The sequence below is a fragment of the Pteropus alecto genome, unplaced genomic scaffold, assembly GCF_000325575.1.
Source record: "Pteropus alecto unplaced genomic scaffold, ASM32557v1 scaffold333, whole genome shotgun sequence".
Classification (NCBI taxonomy): domain Eukaryota; kingdom Metazoa; phylum Chordata; class Mammalia; order Chiroptera; family Pteropodidae; genus Pteropus; species Pteropus alecto.
This window is the reverse complement of record NW_006433879.1, coordinates 2,236,186-2,252,616: the sequence shown is the minus strand read 5'-3', so window position 1 is coordinate 2,252,616 and position 16,431 is coordinate 2,236,186. Positions and strand designations below refer to the sequence as shown.

At 44.3% G+C, this 16,431-nt stretch overlaps 1 protein-coding gene across 1 annotated transcript in view; it reads right to left on the bottom strand.

The window, feature by feature from the left end:
- TMEM72 (transmembrane protein 72) overlaps positions 1-15,867 on the bottom strand; it is a 22,232-nt gene extending 6,365 nt beyond the window's left edge. Inside the window, 2 exon segments of the mRNA XM_015586599.2 lie at positions 1,070-1,136; positions 15,276-15,867. Coding sequence (XP_015442085.1) covers positions 1,070-1,136; positions 15,276-15,345 — 137 coding nt within the window. The 5' untranslated portion in view covers positions 15,346-15,867.
- Between the last annotated feature and the right edge of the window lie 564 nt (positions 15,868-16,431).

Sequence of the window (16,431 nt, the reverse complement as noted above, 5' to 3'; positions counted from 1 at the left end):
AAGAGTCAGAAGCTCCTGGGGCATAAACTGAGTGACAAGGAATAAAGTGGATGTCAGAAGATGACAAAGGAGTGTGGACTGGAGGCTGTGGCAACCCTCACAGGTCATCAGAGAGATCTGTGTTTCTACGTGGCTGATGTTGTGGCTGTGTGGGATAAACTGGGAGGTTGGAATGTGGTTGAAAGATGGTGGGTGTGATCCACCTGGCACACCAAAGAGCTTGTCTAAGACAGGAGGATCCTTAGGATGCAGACGAGGCCACCATAATGAGGGTGGACAGGGAGAGGGAGAGTAGGGGAGAGAAGGATGTAGCCTGGTGATCCCATAGGCAGACAGGGCTTCCTGTGTTTCTCAGGATTGTGCAACTGAGAAACTGGGTGGTCATAGCCGACAGAGACACCAGGCTTTCTTCCCAGTCTGGGACACACTGCATAGTGACCTCCTTCCCACCAGGGGGCATTTGCAGAGGCAGCTGGTAGAAAAGAAAGGACAGGGGCTGGGGAACTAAATGAACTGGGCCAATGAGTACGGGCCCTGCTCATACTTATGTGGGCTGAGCTGCTTACTCCTGCTAAATGTTCTCTTCTGCAAATCTAGAGTAATATTCACTTCTACAGTGCTGTTAGAGTTAAAGAACATAATGTAAATAAAATATTTAACTGCGCTTGGCATAGAAATGAGTTCAAACTTATGGTCCTTTGAGCCAATTCCTCTCTCTTTAAAACAAGATCTTAGTCAATATTTGCCAAATAAAGGACTTATTGAAGAGATAAATGGGTAGGCAGATGGATGAGTGGGTGGATGGATGGGTGGGTGGATGAGTAGATGAGAGATTGTATGGGTAGAAGGATGGATGATAGGATAATTGGTTGATTTATGGGATTGTCTCTCTAAAGCTCTTCCCAATGCAGGGAATATCCTAAGGTCTCCTCTACTCCTTTCACATCTGGGATTGGATGGACTTAACATGGGAAAAGGCAGGCTGCCCTGGGTTAGTCTGAGCAAATAGATTTAGGGTGAGGTGGGACAGACTATGCAGGCAGGGAGGGACACATTCACATGTACTCACAGCAGGTAGAAAGCCAGGCTTTTGAACTGCCCCTGGAAGAAGGTCTCAGTGCCCACGCTGATCAACACTAAGAGGGGAAGAAGAGAGGGGAGAATGGCTCAGGTGCTCCAGCCATAGCACTTCTCTGAGGAGGGCTTCTTGGCCATGGAGTGAGCCTTCTACCTGGGGATGGAGGCACAAGGTGTGTGGCACAAGGATTGGTGGCTGGGAAGATATAAGAAAGCAGAGGCCTTCTGAATCGGTCTCTAAAAACCAGAGTAGTTACAGGCAGAACGCTTGAGGTCTTTTTGTACATTCTCTCCAGAGCACCGACTCCATCCTTCTCTGCCTGCATTAGTCATGCCACTACACCTACACCTGAGTGCCCCCAAAGACAGCCCATGCTGACAGGCCACCAAATGCTCTGCTTCACAGTTGTCTATGTGTCTTGGCCTCTAGGGCTTTCACCACCCTTCAGGCCCACACCTATGTGTGCTGTGTGTCTGGGCTTTGGTGCTTGGCCATGGGTTTGTTCTTGCTTGTTCTTGCTGTTTCCATGACCTCTTTTCCACTTGCTGATTTGGCAGCAGCATCACTCACCTTTGGCTCGTTGCTTTTGACCCAGTGCTGATTAAGCCCGTGGGGTTTTCCTCTGACATGGGATGCTGCTCAACCTCATCTCTCCACCTGCCCTTTCTTGGCAGTTGATGCTCAAATGCTTGTGCTCAAACACTTGACTTTCCATTTGTCCAGGGTAAATTTCGTCTTGGACCTACCTTTCCAGACTTGCTGGCTCCCTGTCATCTCCTCACAGGGACGTCCTTGCTCTCACAGTTTTACTCAACCAGCTGTGGCTCTGACCCCACCCACTCATGGTTAGAAACATTCCACAGACAGCACTTAGATGTTCCAGGAGACCTTTCTCTAGGACCATGTTGGCCCAGTAATCAGACTTATTTCTGGCCCTAATTGATCGCACCTCAAGTATCCTGCATTTCTCTTTTTGGGCTCAGATGACACACTCTGGTATTTGCCATTGTGGCTTCACTTTGTATTCTCAGAAAGTCAAAAATGTCAGGCTGGACTGTTGAATTTGGCTATGAGTGGTCCTTCATCTCTGCTACTCATGGGCTGTTTCCCTGGGCCTGATGCCTCTCTTCTCTGACAGAGATACTATATAAGCTTCTAGCTCTGGATGACCTGAGCCCTTTGTCCACTGCAGAAATGCTGCATCCTGAAACACAGTGTGGAACCCCTCACTTCTGAGGGGATTGCGAAAGTGCTGCAGGGTGAAGGAGACAGAGCTCTTTGATTCTTAGTGATGGAGGCTTTCAGCTCTCCCCTGTGCTTGAGAGCAGTGGAGGACACTGTGTCTCTGTCCTCTGTAGGTACCAACTGCTCGCTGGTTCATCCCAAGTCAGGGGCCAGGGATGCAAGTCAGCCACACACTCCTCCTCAGTGTCAGTATAACCTGTAGAGCACTTAATAGTTTACACACAATGGTCACACACATCCTGGCTCCTCATGGCAGCCCTGTGACACAGGAGTTCTATCCTCCACGTTTTACAGGGAGGAAAATAAGGCTCAGTGACTTGGTGTTGTTCTTATCAGAACACACATATGCCAGTATGTAAAAGACCTACAGATCAAACTTGAGAATTCTGGCTCCAGGTGGTGGGCAGTTTCTTGGTTTTCAGTGTCTACTAGTGTATGTCTATGTTGTGTGGTGGTGTGTGTGTATGTGTGTGTGAGTGTGTGTTGTAGGCAACTGCTCATTTAATTTTCAGTATGTATCCTGTCCTGTTCTCAACACTTAACTTTTATTAACTTATTTAAATATCACAATGTTCCTATGTGAAAGTACTATGCTATCCTCATTTTACAGAGGAGGAAACTGAGGTACAAAGAGTGTAAGCAAAACAAATAAACCAACCAACTTTGGATACCTAGGTCAGATCCTGCATTTCAGTCTCACATTTGCTGGTTAATAGCTGAATCACTTAATCTCTCTGAGCCTCAGCTTCCTCATTGTCAATAAGCTAATCGACACCAAGAACATCACAGTTGCTCAATGAAATTGCGTGGTAATTTTTGGCAGGGGCTTTATTCACAGTCTTTTATCATAGTCTTTGTAGATTTGCATGGGCTTGTGGTGGATGACCAGCAGGTGGCAGGAAAGGTTCTTGAGAACTCGGCTCCTTTCCCTGACTTGTACTCACGTGGCGTGTGGAAAGCTATTAAGGAACCTTTTGACTGATACAAAGGGTCAATAGTTAAAAGAGAATTGGAGGAACAAGAGAATTGGAGGAACACTCTAGAGCCAGGGCTGGTTTGCAGTTAAAAGAAAATCAAAATAACAACAGAGAAATGAAATAGCTAGGTTGGAATTCCAGTTCTGTGTGTTATGATCTTGATAATATGGGTAAGTACTTAACCCATCTGAGTTGGGGTTTTCATCTGTGGAACAGGGAAAATAAGTTATACCTCACAGAGTTATTGCTTGGATTGGAGAAAAGTGACCAGTCTGAAACACAGGTTTTTGTAATTGTGAGTGTCAGGTGGCCAGTACACATGAGCTCCTTTCTTACTCTAACTCAGGCCCTGGCAGCTTTCTCAAGCTCCAGCTAGCTCATTTTGCATGAAAGGAAATGGTGTCACCACCCAAAAGCTCTCAAACAACTGCAGCCATGCTAGAAACTGCAAGCCCAGGGACAGAGGGGTGCCCTTTGGCTAGAAGAGGAGGGAAGGTCAATGGAGGCTGGGCATGGGTCCTTAGATGAGGAAATCCCTTAAGGGGATCCAGTGGGATTCTCATGGGAGCCCTAAGACCCTTTGGCACTGGGGCCAAGGGTAACCTGATTTCAGCTTGATCTTCCCAGTTCTGGGGCTCATGTTCTCAGAGGCAGACCATGTGATGTTGCAACAACGCAGACCACCATGAAATCCTTTCTTCTGTCCCCTGCATCTGTCTGCCTTTAGCCTCGACCCATGATCCTCCCTTTGTCCTGGAGCTATCTGGCCATACTCCTTGGTGTCTCCTGGCAGCTCTTCCTAGAATGTGCTTTCATCTTGTCTTCTGTGGCTTCCCATAGGGGTGATTTGGGGTCAAGCCCAACAAGTGGGCTTGAGTCAGGCATCAGGCTCCACTCTGGGGTTTGCTTGGTTTAGGGGGAGAGATGTGATATGGACTGAGAAAAATATAGTGACTCAGGCTGTAAGAGAGGTTCACCTAAGTGCTCTGGGGGCCAGAGGGAGAAGGGCCATTCCTTGGGATTATCAGGAAAGATTTTATAAAGATTGAAGCAAAGTCGACTGGGAAAGCAGGCAGAAAATGCATGTGCAACTGGAGGGGCAAAACACTGCAGAAAGACCCTCCTCCTTGCCATCATAACAGCAAGTTATTTCTTTTGGATCAGGGGCATATGGAGGGAGCAATGGGCAGTAACTGTGGACTGGGGCCAGAACTATAGGTCTTTAAACACCAGACTCCACAGGTTGGGCAGGGGAGCTTTGAATGTTTTGAGGCAGCTGAGTGACATATTCAAATTGACACTTCAGAAAGCTTCCTGACCTCAGGCAGAAGGGATAGGAGGCTTTGGTGATATTTGGTTAAGATTGCCTGGCAGACACAAGGTGGTGGCACAAGTACAGGACTCTGCTCAGAGTGCTCCTGGCCTCCCCCTCTTCCAGTTTCTTTGTTGGTTCGGCTTGAAGCAAAGTTCTGATTGGGGGCTTCTGATGGTGTGCCCAGGTGGCACTGTTTACCTCTTTGCAGTGCAGGGTGCCCAGGAGAGGGGAGAGTTGCTCTTTCTGGGGGCCCAGACAAAGAGGCTTCTGAGGCACAAAGGAGAAGGGCATGCCCTGCTATCATATGGTCTTTCACCATTTTCTGGTTAGTGGAAGCAGAGGTGTGAGATGGTCACAGGTGACCAGAGGCATTTGGGTTTGGAAGCTCCCTGGGTGTGCTAGCTCAGCTGCCTCTCCAGAGGTCCCACCACATGCCATACATTGGAGTAGCTTGACTGGAATCTCTGCCTTTACAGGGCTCTAGTTCAGTATTAGATGGGTGGGCCTTCATCAGCAACTCACCCCAACAAATGACACTGAGGTCTTTGCCCAGAGGTCAGCATGGTCAGAGGAGCTGATAATTTGACATGGACACAGGGAGACAAATGCCATACATGTCCCCAGAATCAGGATTTCATTATAACAAATTCTCTAGGGTCAAGAAAGACTTGTCCCCAAAACACTCTGAATCTTGGCTGTGTTATTCTCCAAGCTGCAAGTGGGAAAGGTGCTGGCAGATAAGTGCTATACTGCTTTTACACTGCTGATAAGTGGCCTATCATTCTATCCCTTCTCATTATCTGTCCCTTGGAATCTCATTACCCCTTGTCCCAGCCCAACAGAACCACATGACAAGCTCACCCTAGCACAGTCATCTGCACCCCTCTATCTCATGTCCCTGCACAGTCCCCAGGGAGGCTTCTTGCATGGCTCAGGTTAGAGCCAGGTCTTCCTCTTCAAGAATTTGTGGACAAACCTGGCCTCCTCATCATGTCCCCTTCCCTCTAGTCTTTGTCCCTCCTCTCTGGGCTGGGACTGACCCTCTCACAGTATTTTCTTCACAAGGTTCTCTTCTGAGTTGCCTCCTTGAACTATGTTCTAGTTCAGGCTTAGCAGGATCGGAGATTCTGGACCAAGAGGCTGTGGTGTAGATCTGGGCAGGGCAGCTACCTTCTGAGCATCTTCTGGGCATCCTGGAACTCTGGTCCCATAGTGTGGGTGAACTAAAGGTAGGGGGGTGCTGTGCTGTATCAGAGAAAATGTGAGACTTGATCAGAAAGTATAATGTGGCATTTAGTAACCTCCAATAACTCTCACAAACCTGTTTGGGGACAATTTTCCAAAGGTGAGAGAGTCCACTCATTCTCTACTAGAGCCATAGACTCAAGCTGACTAGTGAATACATCAATTTTGTTTGGCCTTATAGAAGTCCTTGTGGTAAATTGCAGTGATACCCCCAAACCTTCACCCCTTTTGGTATCCATACACTTTATGTGACTTCATAGTGAAGCCTGTTTCCCCAACCCTTGAATCTGGGCTCAGCAATGTGACTGGCTTTGAGCACTATGCAAGCACAGATGTGAAATCTGTGAACTGGCATGCTCTCTTGTGCCTCAGCCATTATCACGGGCACATGCCAGAGCCAGCCTGCTGGAGCATAAAGGACACAGAAAGCAGAATGGCCTATTTCATTCCAGCCAAGGCCAGTCTAAATAAGCCAACAGCCCCCAGATAGGTAAGCACACCCAGCAAACATTAGCAGAGCTGCCTAGCCTACTTCCTCAGGTGTGTAAATAAAAGCTTATTGCTGTATGCCATAAGGTTTTCAGATGTTACACAGCATTATTTTGGCAATAGATAACTGACACATCCACTTTCTAAAACAGCTTTATTGAGGTATAATTGATGTATAACAAACTGCACTTATATAATGTATGCAAGTTGATAAGTACTGACATATGAATATAGCCAGGAAACCATCACTACAATCAAGATAATGAATGTGTCTATCCTAGTATCTTTGTAATACTACCCTCTTACTATTTCAACCACCTCCAGGCAACCAACAACCTACATTCTGGCACTAGAGATTAGTTCTCATTTCCTAGAAATTTATAGAAATGGTATCATATAATAGGTACTCTTTTTTGGCTGTCTACTTTCATTCAGCATGATTATTTTAAGATTCATCCATGTTGTAGCATGTTTTAGTTGTCATGTTTTTCTATTGCTAAGTAGTATGGATATACCTCAATTAGTTTATAATCCATCTGTTGATGGGCACTTGAGTTGTTTCTAGTTTGGGCTATTACAAATAGAGATGCTCTGAACATTCATGTACAATATTTGCATGGACTATTCTTTCTTTTCTCTTCGGTAAATACCTAGGAGTGGAATGATTGGATTATATGGTAGGTTTAGGTTTAATTTTTTAAGAAACTTCTAAGCCATTTCCAAAGTAAGTGTACCATTTTACATCTTCATCAGTATTGTAAGAAAGTTCCACATCATTTCCAACACTTCAACATTTGGCATGGTGAGTCTTTTTACTTTTAGTCATTCTAAAACTGTGTAGTAGTATCTCATTGTGGTTTTGATGGGCATTTTCATGATTAATGACATGAAACATTTTCATGTGCTTATTTGCCATCGTGTCTCTTTGTTGACTTGTTTTTTCATCCTCTTAAAATTATATTTTGAAGAGTAAAGTTTTTAATTTTGATGGTGTACAATTTATCAAGTTGTTCTTCTGCGGACTGAAATTTGGCATTGTATCTAAGAAATCTCTGCCTAACCCATCACCAAGTTTTTATCTAACTGTCTAGGAGTTTCATAGCTTTAGTTTTTACATTTAGGTCTACAATCCATTTTGAGCCTTTTTTTTTTTGGTATATGGTACAAAGTACAGATAGAATTTCACTTTTTGATAAATGGATGTTCAGTTGTTCAGTACCATTTGTTGAGAAAGTTATCCTTTTTACACAAAATTGCCTTTGTATTTAAGTCAAAATTCTGTTGTTCATATGTCTAGGTCTATTTCCGGGCTCTGTTGTGTACCATTAATCGATTTGTCTTTGTGTCAAAACTTCACTGTCTTGAATTCTATAACTTTATAATAAGTCTTAAAATCAGGTAGTGTTAAATTTTAACTTCGCTCTTTGTTTAAAAAGTTGTTTTGGTTATATTATGGCTTTTGCATTTCTAGGCAAATTTTAGAAACAGCCTGTCAATTTTTAGAAAAAAATTCCCACTAGGATTTTGACTGAGATTGCATTCAGACTACAGGGCAGTTTTGAGGGGGAGAATTGACATCTCAATGATATTGAGCCTTTTGACCCATGAACAAAATATATTTTTATGTATTTAGGTCTTTTTTACTACCTCTCAGCAATATTTTTTGTTTCCAGCATATGGGTTTTTGTCAGCTTTATCTCATAATATTTTATATTTTTGATGCTATTATGAATTATAATAGAAATTTATTTTTCTAATTATTTCTTGCTAATATATAGAAATACAATTAATTGTTGTATAGTGATCTCGTATTCTGCAATTTTGCAAAAACCCTTTATTAGTTCTAGGAGCTTTACTGGTATATTGCATCAGCTTTTCCAAGACAATGATGCCATCTGTGAATAACAAGTTTTTCTTCTTCCTTGCCAGTCTGTTTGCATTCTATTTCTTTTTCTTGCCTTATTAAACTGGCTAGAACCTCTGATATAATGTTGAATAGAAGTGATGAGAGTGGACATTCTTGTTTTGTTACCAATTTTAGGAGAAAAGTGTTTAGTGTTTTACTTTTAAGAAGCTGTAGGCATTTTGTAGATGCTCTTTTTAGACTGATGGCATTTCTTTCTATTACTAATTTGATGATAGTTTTTATCAAAAAATAATGAATTTTATTAAATGCGTTTTCTGTATCTATTTAGATAGTAATATGGCTTTTCTTTTTAGTTTGTTAATATGGTCAGTTATATTAATTTATTTTAAAATATTAAAGAACCTTGCATTTCTGAGATAAACTCTATAATATATTATCATTTTTATATGTTTTTATTTTAATTACTAAAGTTTGGTTTAGAATTTTTCTATGTTGATGGGTGATACTAGTCTATAGTTTTCTTGTGATGTCTGTCTAGTTTTGCTACTGGAGTAACGCTAGCTTTGTAGAATGAGTTGAGAAACATTCCTACCTTTTCAAATTTCTTGAAGGGTTGTAAAGAATAGATATTGTTTCTTTCTTGAATGTTATAGAATTCATCTGTGAAACCATCTAGGCTGATACACTACTTTTTGGTGATAACTTTATTTACATGGAAGGACTCTGAAGACTTGATGGGTTCACTGATACTATTGAGAATATTGCCTCCAGCACAGAATGGCTTTTTACTTGTGAGGACCCATGAGGAGTATTCCTTCTATGTCTTGATTTTAGGCCAAGATATTTGCTTCTTCTTCTATCTTGCATTCAAAGAGAATACAACTGCTCATTCTTCCCCATGGCAGGTTTCCCAGTGCCAGGAAACAATGACTATGCCTCCAGGTGTTCTCTCTCCATGCCACACAGGCTATGTTTCTTCATTTGACCTACCTTGCCTATGGAAAGCTAGGAAGGCTCAGGGAAAAGCTCCAAGAGAACTGCCTCTCCCAACGTCAGTCACTTGTATTTGACTTCATTCCTTTATGATAATAACCCGCTCCAGATGTTTGTACAGAATTAAGGTCAACTTTAAAAGAACTGTCAGCCCATGTAAAATAAAATGAGGCTACAATATTCCTTCTTGTTGATATAGAAATCCTTCCTACAAGTGGTATAGAAATAAACAAGTTCCTGTGGGTTGATCTTAATGACCCAAGCTCAAAATATGACAAGAAATGTTACCCAGTGTAAGACCTTTCACAGTGTAGCCTATCCTCCCTTTCCTGCTTAATGGTCATATATTGCCTTGTTCCTTTCCTCTGATCTTCCTCCTTTGTCTATCCTGCGAGAAGAATCCTTTACTCATGCCGTGCAGTTCTTGAGTGTTCTGTGTGTTCCTCTAAAATAAACCAGAACGAATGAGAATCTATGTACCAGACATTTTCCTGCTTTAGTTATTGTTTCATTGAATGTTCACAACCCCAAAGGGTAGATACAGTTGTTCTCCCCATTTCATAGATGAGAAAATTGATGTTTAAAGTGGTTAGGTAACATACCTAAGGTAGAGAAGAACACAAATTCATTCTCCCAAAAACTATAGATTAGTGCTTGATGCCAAGATGTATATTTTCTAGCTTATCTCTCTGGTCAGACCACGTGCTTCTCTAAGCAGAGGTCATGCCATCCTGATATATGTGTCTACATTGTACAATGTGGGAATAAATGAATAAATGAATCCTAAGTGGAGTAAGAGATTTCTTGTTCTTAATCTAAGAAAGAGGACACAGACACAAATAAGTAAAGAAAGAAATGCTTGAACCAAATTATATTATCCGTCAGCGATAGGAGGATAGATATTTTACTTATTAGGAAAATCAGATTGGAAAAAGAAAAGAGTCAACATCCACTTGGAGGATCTGAGAATAATGTGGGTAATAAATCCACCTGTGGATGTGTTGGAGTGCATGAAGCTTCTATGTCAGGAGTTGGCCATGGGGATGTACATTTAAGAAGGGTAGAAATTAGCATGGAGAGCCCAAGATGATTGCCTCAGAAGCATTAGTTTCTGAAGGCTTTGAATAGGGCTAAGGTCAAACTATGGATTTGCTGTACTCTTTAAAAAATAATGAGAACATCTGTGTTTAAATGCTTCTTTTGTCCTAGTCTATATTAATAAGCCAACTCTCCATTTTGAAAGGAGTGTGTCAGGAATAAGGCTGCTGGGAATGTGGCTTTGTCCTTAATGTAGAGGAGAGGTTAATGAGTCAAAAACTGGAAAAAAACAAACTCCTAAGTGATCCCGGGTTGATCCAAAGCAATTGATTTAAGAGAAATAGCACGTTACCCTGACAAGCAAGGCTTGCTCAAAATGGCCTTGCCTTAATCCCACCTCATATCCTAGTTGGCTGTGTGGTGCCTTTCTCTTTGGAACTGTGTACCTATAGGCTCCAAAGTTTCCACCTATCATTGCTCTGTGAGTGGGCAGACTGGAGCTCCAATACCAGACTTGCTGGCTACTGGAATGTGACCTCTGCAAATCTATCTAAACATTCTAAGCCTCAGTTTCCTCACTTGTAAAATGGGACTAAGCTCAGCCTTTGGCCCTCAAAGACATTAGTGGAGCTTCAGTGAGATAATGACTTTATAGCAGGTTGTCAGTCATGCACCTCTGGATCCATAAATGGAAAGTCCTACTGTGATAGTTCCCTCTGAAAACGTGTACAGATTTGTCCCTGGATGAAGTTCAGGCAGGATGGTCATGGAATTATTAGTCAAAGCATGCATGGCAATCATTCAGAGACAGAATGAGCAGCTGGATCAAATATTAGGAAGTGTTTGATCATTCTTGACTATGCTTCATTGTAACTATATCCATCCTCACCATGGCCCTACCTGCATGAGCTCATGCATGGTCAGGCTGACTCTTGACAGGGGTGCTAGGATAGACTGATAGGTGTTCTTAATTAGGCTTCATTGGTACCTTCTGTGTGTTTTGCATCCCGCATCCTGGGGTCACTCAAATATGGAAATATATGTTCCTTAGCCTGATTTAGGTGGAGGGCACATCGACTAACAGTTGAATCTCAGGAGTAGACCACCATCAGTTCAAATATTGCCTTCCTGCTTCTTGGTTGTGAGACCTTGAGTAAGTTGCTTCACCCCACCAAGCCTCAGTTTCCCCCTACATATAATGTGGATGAGGATGACCATGATAGTACTGCAAAGGATAGTTATGAGGATGAAATGAGATACCACATTTGAAGCATGTAGCAAAGTTTGGCTCACAGTAAGTATTCAAGTAATAATGTTCATTGTCAGCTATTATACCTAGAGCAGGGGCTGGAAATATTTTTTAAAAAGCCCTTGAGTGTTGGCAGCAAAGAACTCGAAATGTGAGCTCCTTTGCTCTGAGGAAAATTGGGAGGCCTTACAAAAGGGCCCAGAAACATTTTCTTGGCATCTTCTCTTTTGGGGAAGCCCATGCCCATCCATATGCAAAGACATAAATGTGAGGAAAAGGCTTTCCCTCCAGTGGTCAGGGCCTAGGGAAATGAGTCTGCCTTCTTTCCTCTGCATTCCACACAAGTCTGGGGCCCTCACGATGCCTCCTGTACCAGAAACAGGGAACTCCTCCCATTCCCTTCCTTGTAGGCTTGGGGCAGGGCTGAGGAGTGGTGAGGATGTTCATGGAGATTTACACTTGGGGTTAAAGAGGACTGCAGAAATTCAAAGGGAAGCCAATCCTGCCTTCCCAGAACAGGCATGAGGTCCAATCCCCATGCACAGGCCCTTTTCTCATTTTATAAGGGAGCATCGCCCTGGAATGCTGCACTCCCATCTCAGTTATAACCCATTTTCCTAGGTCCCATATCCAGATGGTTAGTCTGCAATGAGAATAATTTATAGGTTTGAGACTCCCCTGGAGGCTGAGTCTCTAACTTAGGATGTCATGAATGTGCATTCAGGTAGACCCAGTGAGGACTTGCTCTGAGGGGTGGACACAAGGTATCCGGCATCTGCACAGGGAGTGCGGCACTCTCACAATCTATGCAGTTCCCCAGAATGTCTGCTTCTCTGGGTAGCTGCTGAGGCCACATCTCAGTAATAAGCACTGAGAGGTCACATATGTGGATACACACACACACACACACACACACACACACACACACACACACACACACACACACACACTTTCCCAGCCAAGGAGGTCATGCAAATGAGTGAAGCCAGCTAAGTGTAAGACTATGGAGAGAAGTGGATTTGTGATGACCTGGAAACCTTATGACGGATTTAAAGTGAGAGATTTTTTAATTTCAGAAACATCTCTAGCTGGGTTCAGTCTATCCATGGACTTTTTATTTCTATTTGGTTGTAACAATGCTCTGTCTGTGTCCATTCTGTGATGTGGGGCTGGACAAAGGGGTGAGACAACATGGCCTGTGGGACCACTGGACATCCTAATGATGCTTCATCCAGAGGGGGCTGAGTAGAGAGGGAGAGATGAGCTCAGCCAGCAACTGCGGGCTTTGCCATCCTGGTGGAGTTTCCTGGGGCCTTGTACCTTTGTAGCTTCTAACAGCCACAGATCCTGTCTGCAGAAGGGAAGGAGGTCCTCAATGGGAAGAGGGAGGGGAAGGAGGAGGAGGATGGGAGCTGCTTGGTCCCTGTAGGTGACTCTGGGCGACTCTGGATTACATACTATTCCTAGATTTTGTAGAACCTCACTTCTCTCCACAGTGGGATCAGGAGCTACAGTACATCTCCCAGAGATTCTGCGAATTAACAGCCTCTGTCTCAAGTCTTATTTCCTTTCTAGCAGTGATGCCCCTGTAAATGAGGTCTGGACTTCTAAACAGAGATTTCAACAGCAATGAGGCTTAAGGGAACAGGAATTTGCAAATCTGACACACTGGAAACAGGCCAGGAGTTCAGTGATGCTGGAAGAAACTCGAGATATGCCCAAGAGCACCAAAAGCCCCTCTCTCTAGCTTTCTACTTGCTCCTAACACTCTAGAAAGACCCAGCAAGATTATTGGAAAGTCTGGCCATTAGGAGGTAACTTGTGGTCAATTTTTAGCCTGGATCCTATATCAAAACCAAGTGAGAGGCCCTTCCTCAGCACTAACAGTCCTCTCTGTACAGAGATAAAGGTTGTGGTCAAGAGGAATAGTTGCATGTGCGTGCGTGTGTGTGTGTGTGTGCACGCGTGCGCGCGTATGTGTGCGCATGGCTGCAGATCCTTCCACTGGCTAAGATAAATCAGACTTTTAAACTCTCTTTAGATAATCCATTATAAGGATAAATACATTTTAAAACAGTTTCTAGATAGAAGGCAGTCCTCAGCTCTGGGTAGAATGTGGCAGGGGGACTGTCACCATAACATCAATAGCTGGAAATGGTGTGCATCCACATTTGGAAACCAGGGCTTATAGGAGGGCAGGTGGAGTCAATATCAACAATCGTAAACCAGGATTTGAACCCAGACATGGAAACACAACTTAGAGTGACCTTCCCCTCCCCAAGATGGGTAGTTGGGGGCCTTGGTGGTCATTCCCACACATGTAGGAGACAAGGTTCTTTTGACAGAGGCTGGAGCTATCTCTCCCACCAGGTCATTTACTCAGGGCTTCTGACAGAGCAATTTCAGCCCCTTCCTGGTACCTACTGAGTAGGACTTTCTATCCTTCAAAGCAGGGAGCTCTTTGGCCAGAATTCCAGCCTTTTTGAAAGTCAAGGGATCAATGCTCTAGTCTGGCTGTTTCTCTGACCTGAAACATGACTTTGGGCAAGGTCACTGTCCCTATTTGAGCTCAGATGTTCAATCTTATAACAGGAGAATGTGGGATTGGGTTATCTTGAATAGTCCTTTCTGTACTAACTCAGGGCCTACATGCTTCAGGCCCACTAGCCAGTTTACCAGTGAGACTGGCCTGGTTCCTGGGAATGACATGGGTCCCTTTAAGCTCTGAAGTCTATCATGGAGCTTCTTCCAAGAAGTATTCATCCCCACCTCCACCTAGCTATGATCAGTTTGTGCATTCTTGATCCTCCAAAACACCTGGCCAACAGGTCCAATTATCTCCATTACATGAACTAGAATGTTCAATCCCAGAGAGCCCAGGTGGTTCTCCCAAAATCACACATTGGCAAGTGACAGGGCTGGGGCTGGAAGCATCACTATTTGAGTCTGAGCTGGGGGCCATTTGCACCCACTAAGATCCATGCATATAATTTAGTCCGGTTGCAGGGAAGGACATGTCTCCTTCTTGTCCCCAAGAGACAATGGGGCTCAGAGCTAAGGGCTCAGAATACTGCCTGCTTACTTCTTCCACACAGATCCTGGCCATGGGGGCATGGAACTAAAGGTCAGGATTTGCAATGGGGAAGTGAGCAAGCAGCACTCAGGATTGTGGTTACACTGGTTCTGCTTCATCTGTCTATCTTCCTGGCAAGTTAAGCAGCCCATTATCAGGCAGATGAGGAAGAGGAACCCACTTTGGGGAACCATTTTCCCCCTAATCCCACAGTGCATTAAGGGAAGCTGGAGATCTCCATGACCAGCCCTCTAGCTCAGCCTGCTTGAGTGCTGGGAAGTCTCTCTCCATAAAATGAAGCTGTGGTCTGAGTAAAGCAAGATGTGCTCCATTTTCATAACTCTACAGTGAGGCATCAGCCTTTTATGCTTTCATCTTCAACCTCCATCCCTATCTCACAACAGCCCTCCAGGAGGTGGGGCACACCCCTCCACTCATTTCTAAGATGAGGATGCTGAGGGCTCCCAAGGTCACACAGATGGTAGGTTGTCAAACAGATTCCGCACCGGGCCCCCTAGTTCCCAGTCCCAGGCTTACCCCACTGTACCAGCTGCTGCCCTGCGGAGCAGTGTTTCTTGGGGTCTTGGGAAGAAATGTGAAGGGCATTGTGGTCAGATGTGTCTGCCAGCCAGCTTCCACCACTTTGGCAGCCTTGTCTGCTTTACCTAGTGTGCAGGGGGACTACAGGAGGGAGGCGGGGTCTTACCTGCAGCAGTGGTGATGCCTAGGAGCCGGCAGGTGTATTCCAGCCCAGTCCAGAACACCTGCAGCTTCATGGTGCCAAGGGCAAGTGCAGGGTCCCAGTAGGGCAAACAACAGAGGCTCTGGCCTGAGATGCTCTCAAATGCTTCTGTGCAGTGGGAGGTTCTGGCTGCCGGCTCAGGGCCCCAGTTCCCTGGGGCCCTGCCTTCCCAAACCAGTCCCGGCCACCACAGCCTGGCCGAGGTGTGAATAGGACTCACCTTCCTGGCTTGACTGCCTGTGCCCTTTCCAAGCACTCAGCTTAATCATTACCTTGGAAGAATGTCCCCACTACTCTGCGCAGCCAGGGCCTGACCTGCAGTCTCTGCAGTCCCAGTGGCCGCCTGAGATCAGGCCTATTAGGGCTGCGTTGGAGGCTGACAGCCAGGATCTGGCAATTAACTCTTTCTGGCTGGGAGGAGGGAGCCTGCCCTTCTCCCTGGCCCTTCCTTATTGGGCAGCTCCAGGACAGTCACACCGACCTCAGGCTGTTGGGATCCGGAGAGTCAGTGTCTAGAGGTGACAGTAGGAATGCAGGTCCCTGTGTGTGCATATGTGAGAGAGAGGGATGTGTCTTTAAATCACCAGCAGAAACAACTTTTGAAGTGAATTCTGAGCTTCTATTCTTTTCAATATAGGTGGATTAGAAAGCTTTTGAGTCTGTAGCAGGTTTGGACTCTGACCACACATACTTAGTGCAGGCCTATGCCATATAGGCATCTTCCTTTATTCCTGACATGCATTCTGACATGCAATGAGGGAATCACTATGATTCTTTGGGAGGGGAGTTGCTGTGTCAATAATTAACTGGTGACCTTGATAAAACACAAAGGTATTTGGGAGCCTTAGTAACTTTTGCTGAAAATAAATGAGAAAGTTTGGCTGGATTGGTGGTTCTCAAAGTATGAGAGCTTCTGAGAGCTTCTCCAAGAAGCCCAGCCTCTAAAATTTGGCATTTGTGGGCTTTCACTAATTTTTAATGTACTAATTGATGTAAGAGAGTAAATAATATCAAGTTTTAGCTTTCCTTCCAGGCATTTTTCTGAACTCTTACCCCTTCACTCACATAGGATAGACAACAAACAAGAAAGCAAATTAGGGAAACAAAACAAACAAACAAA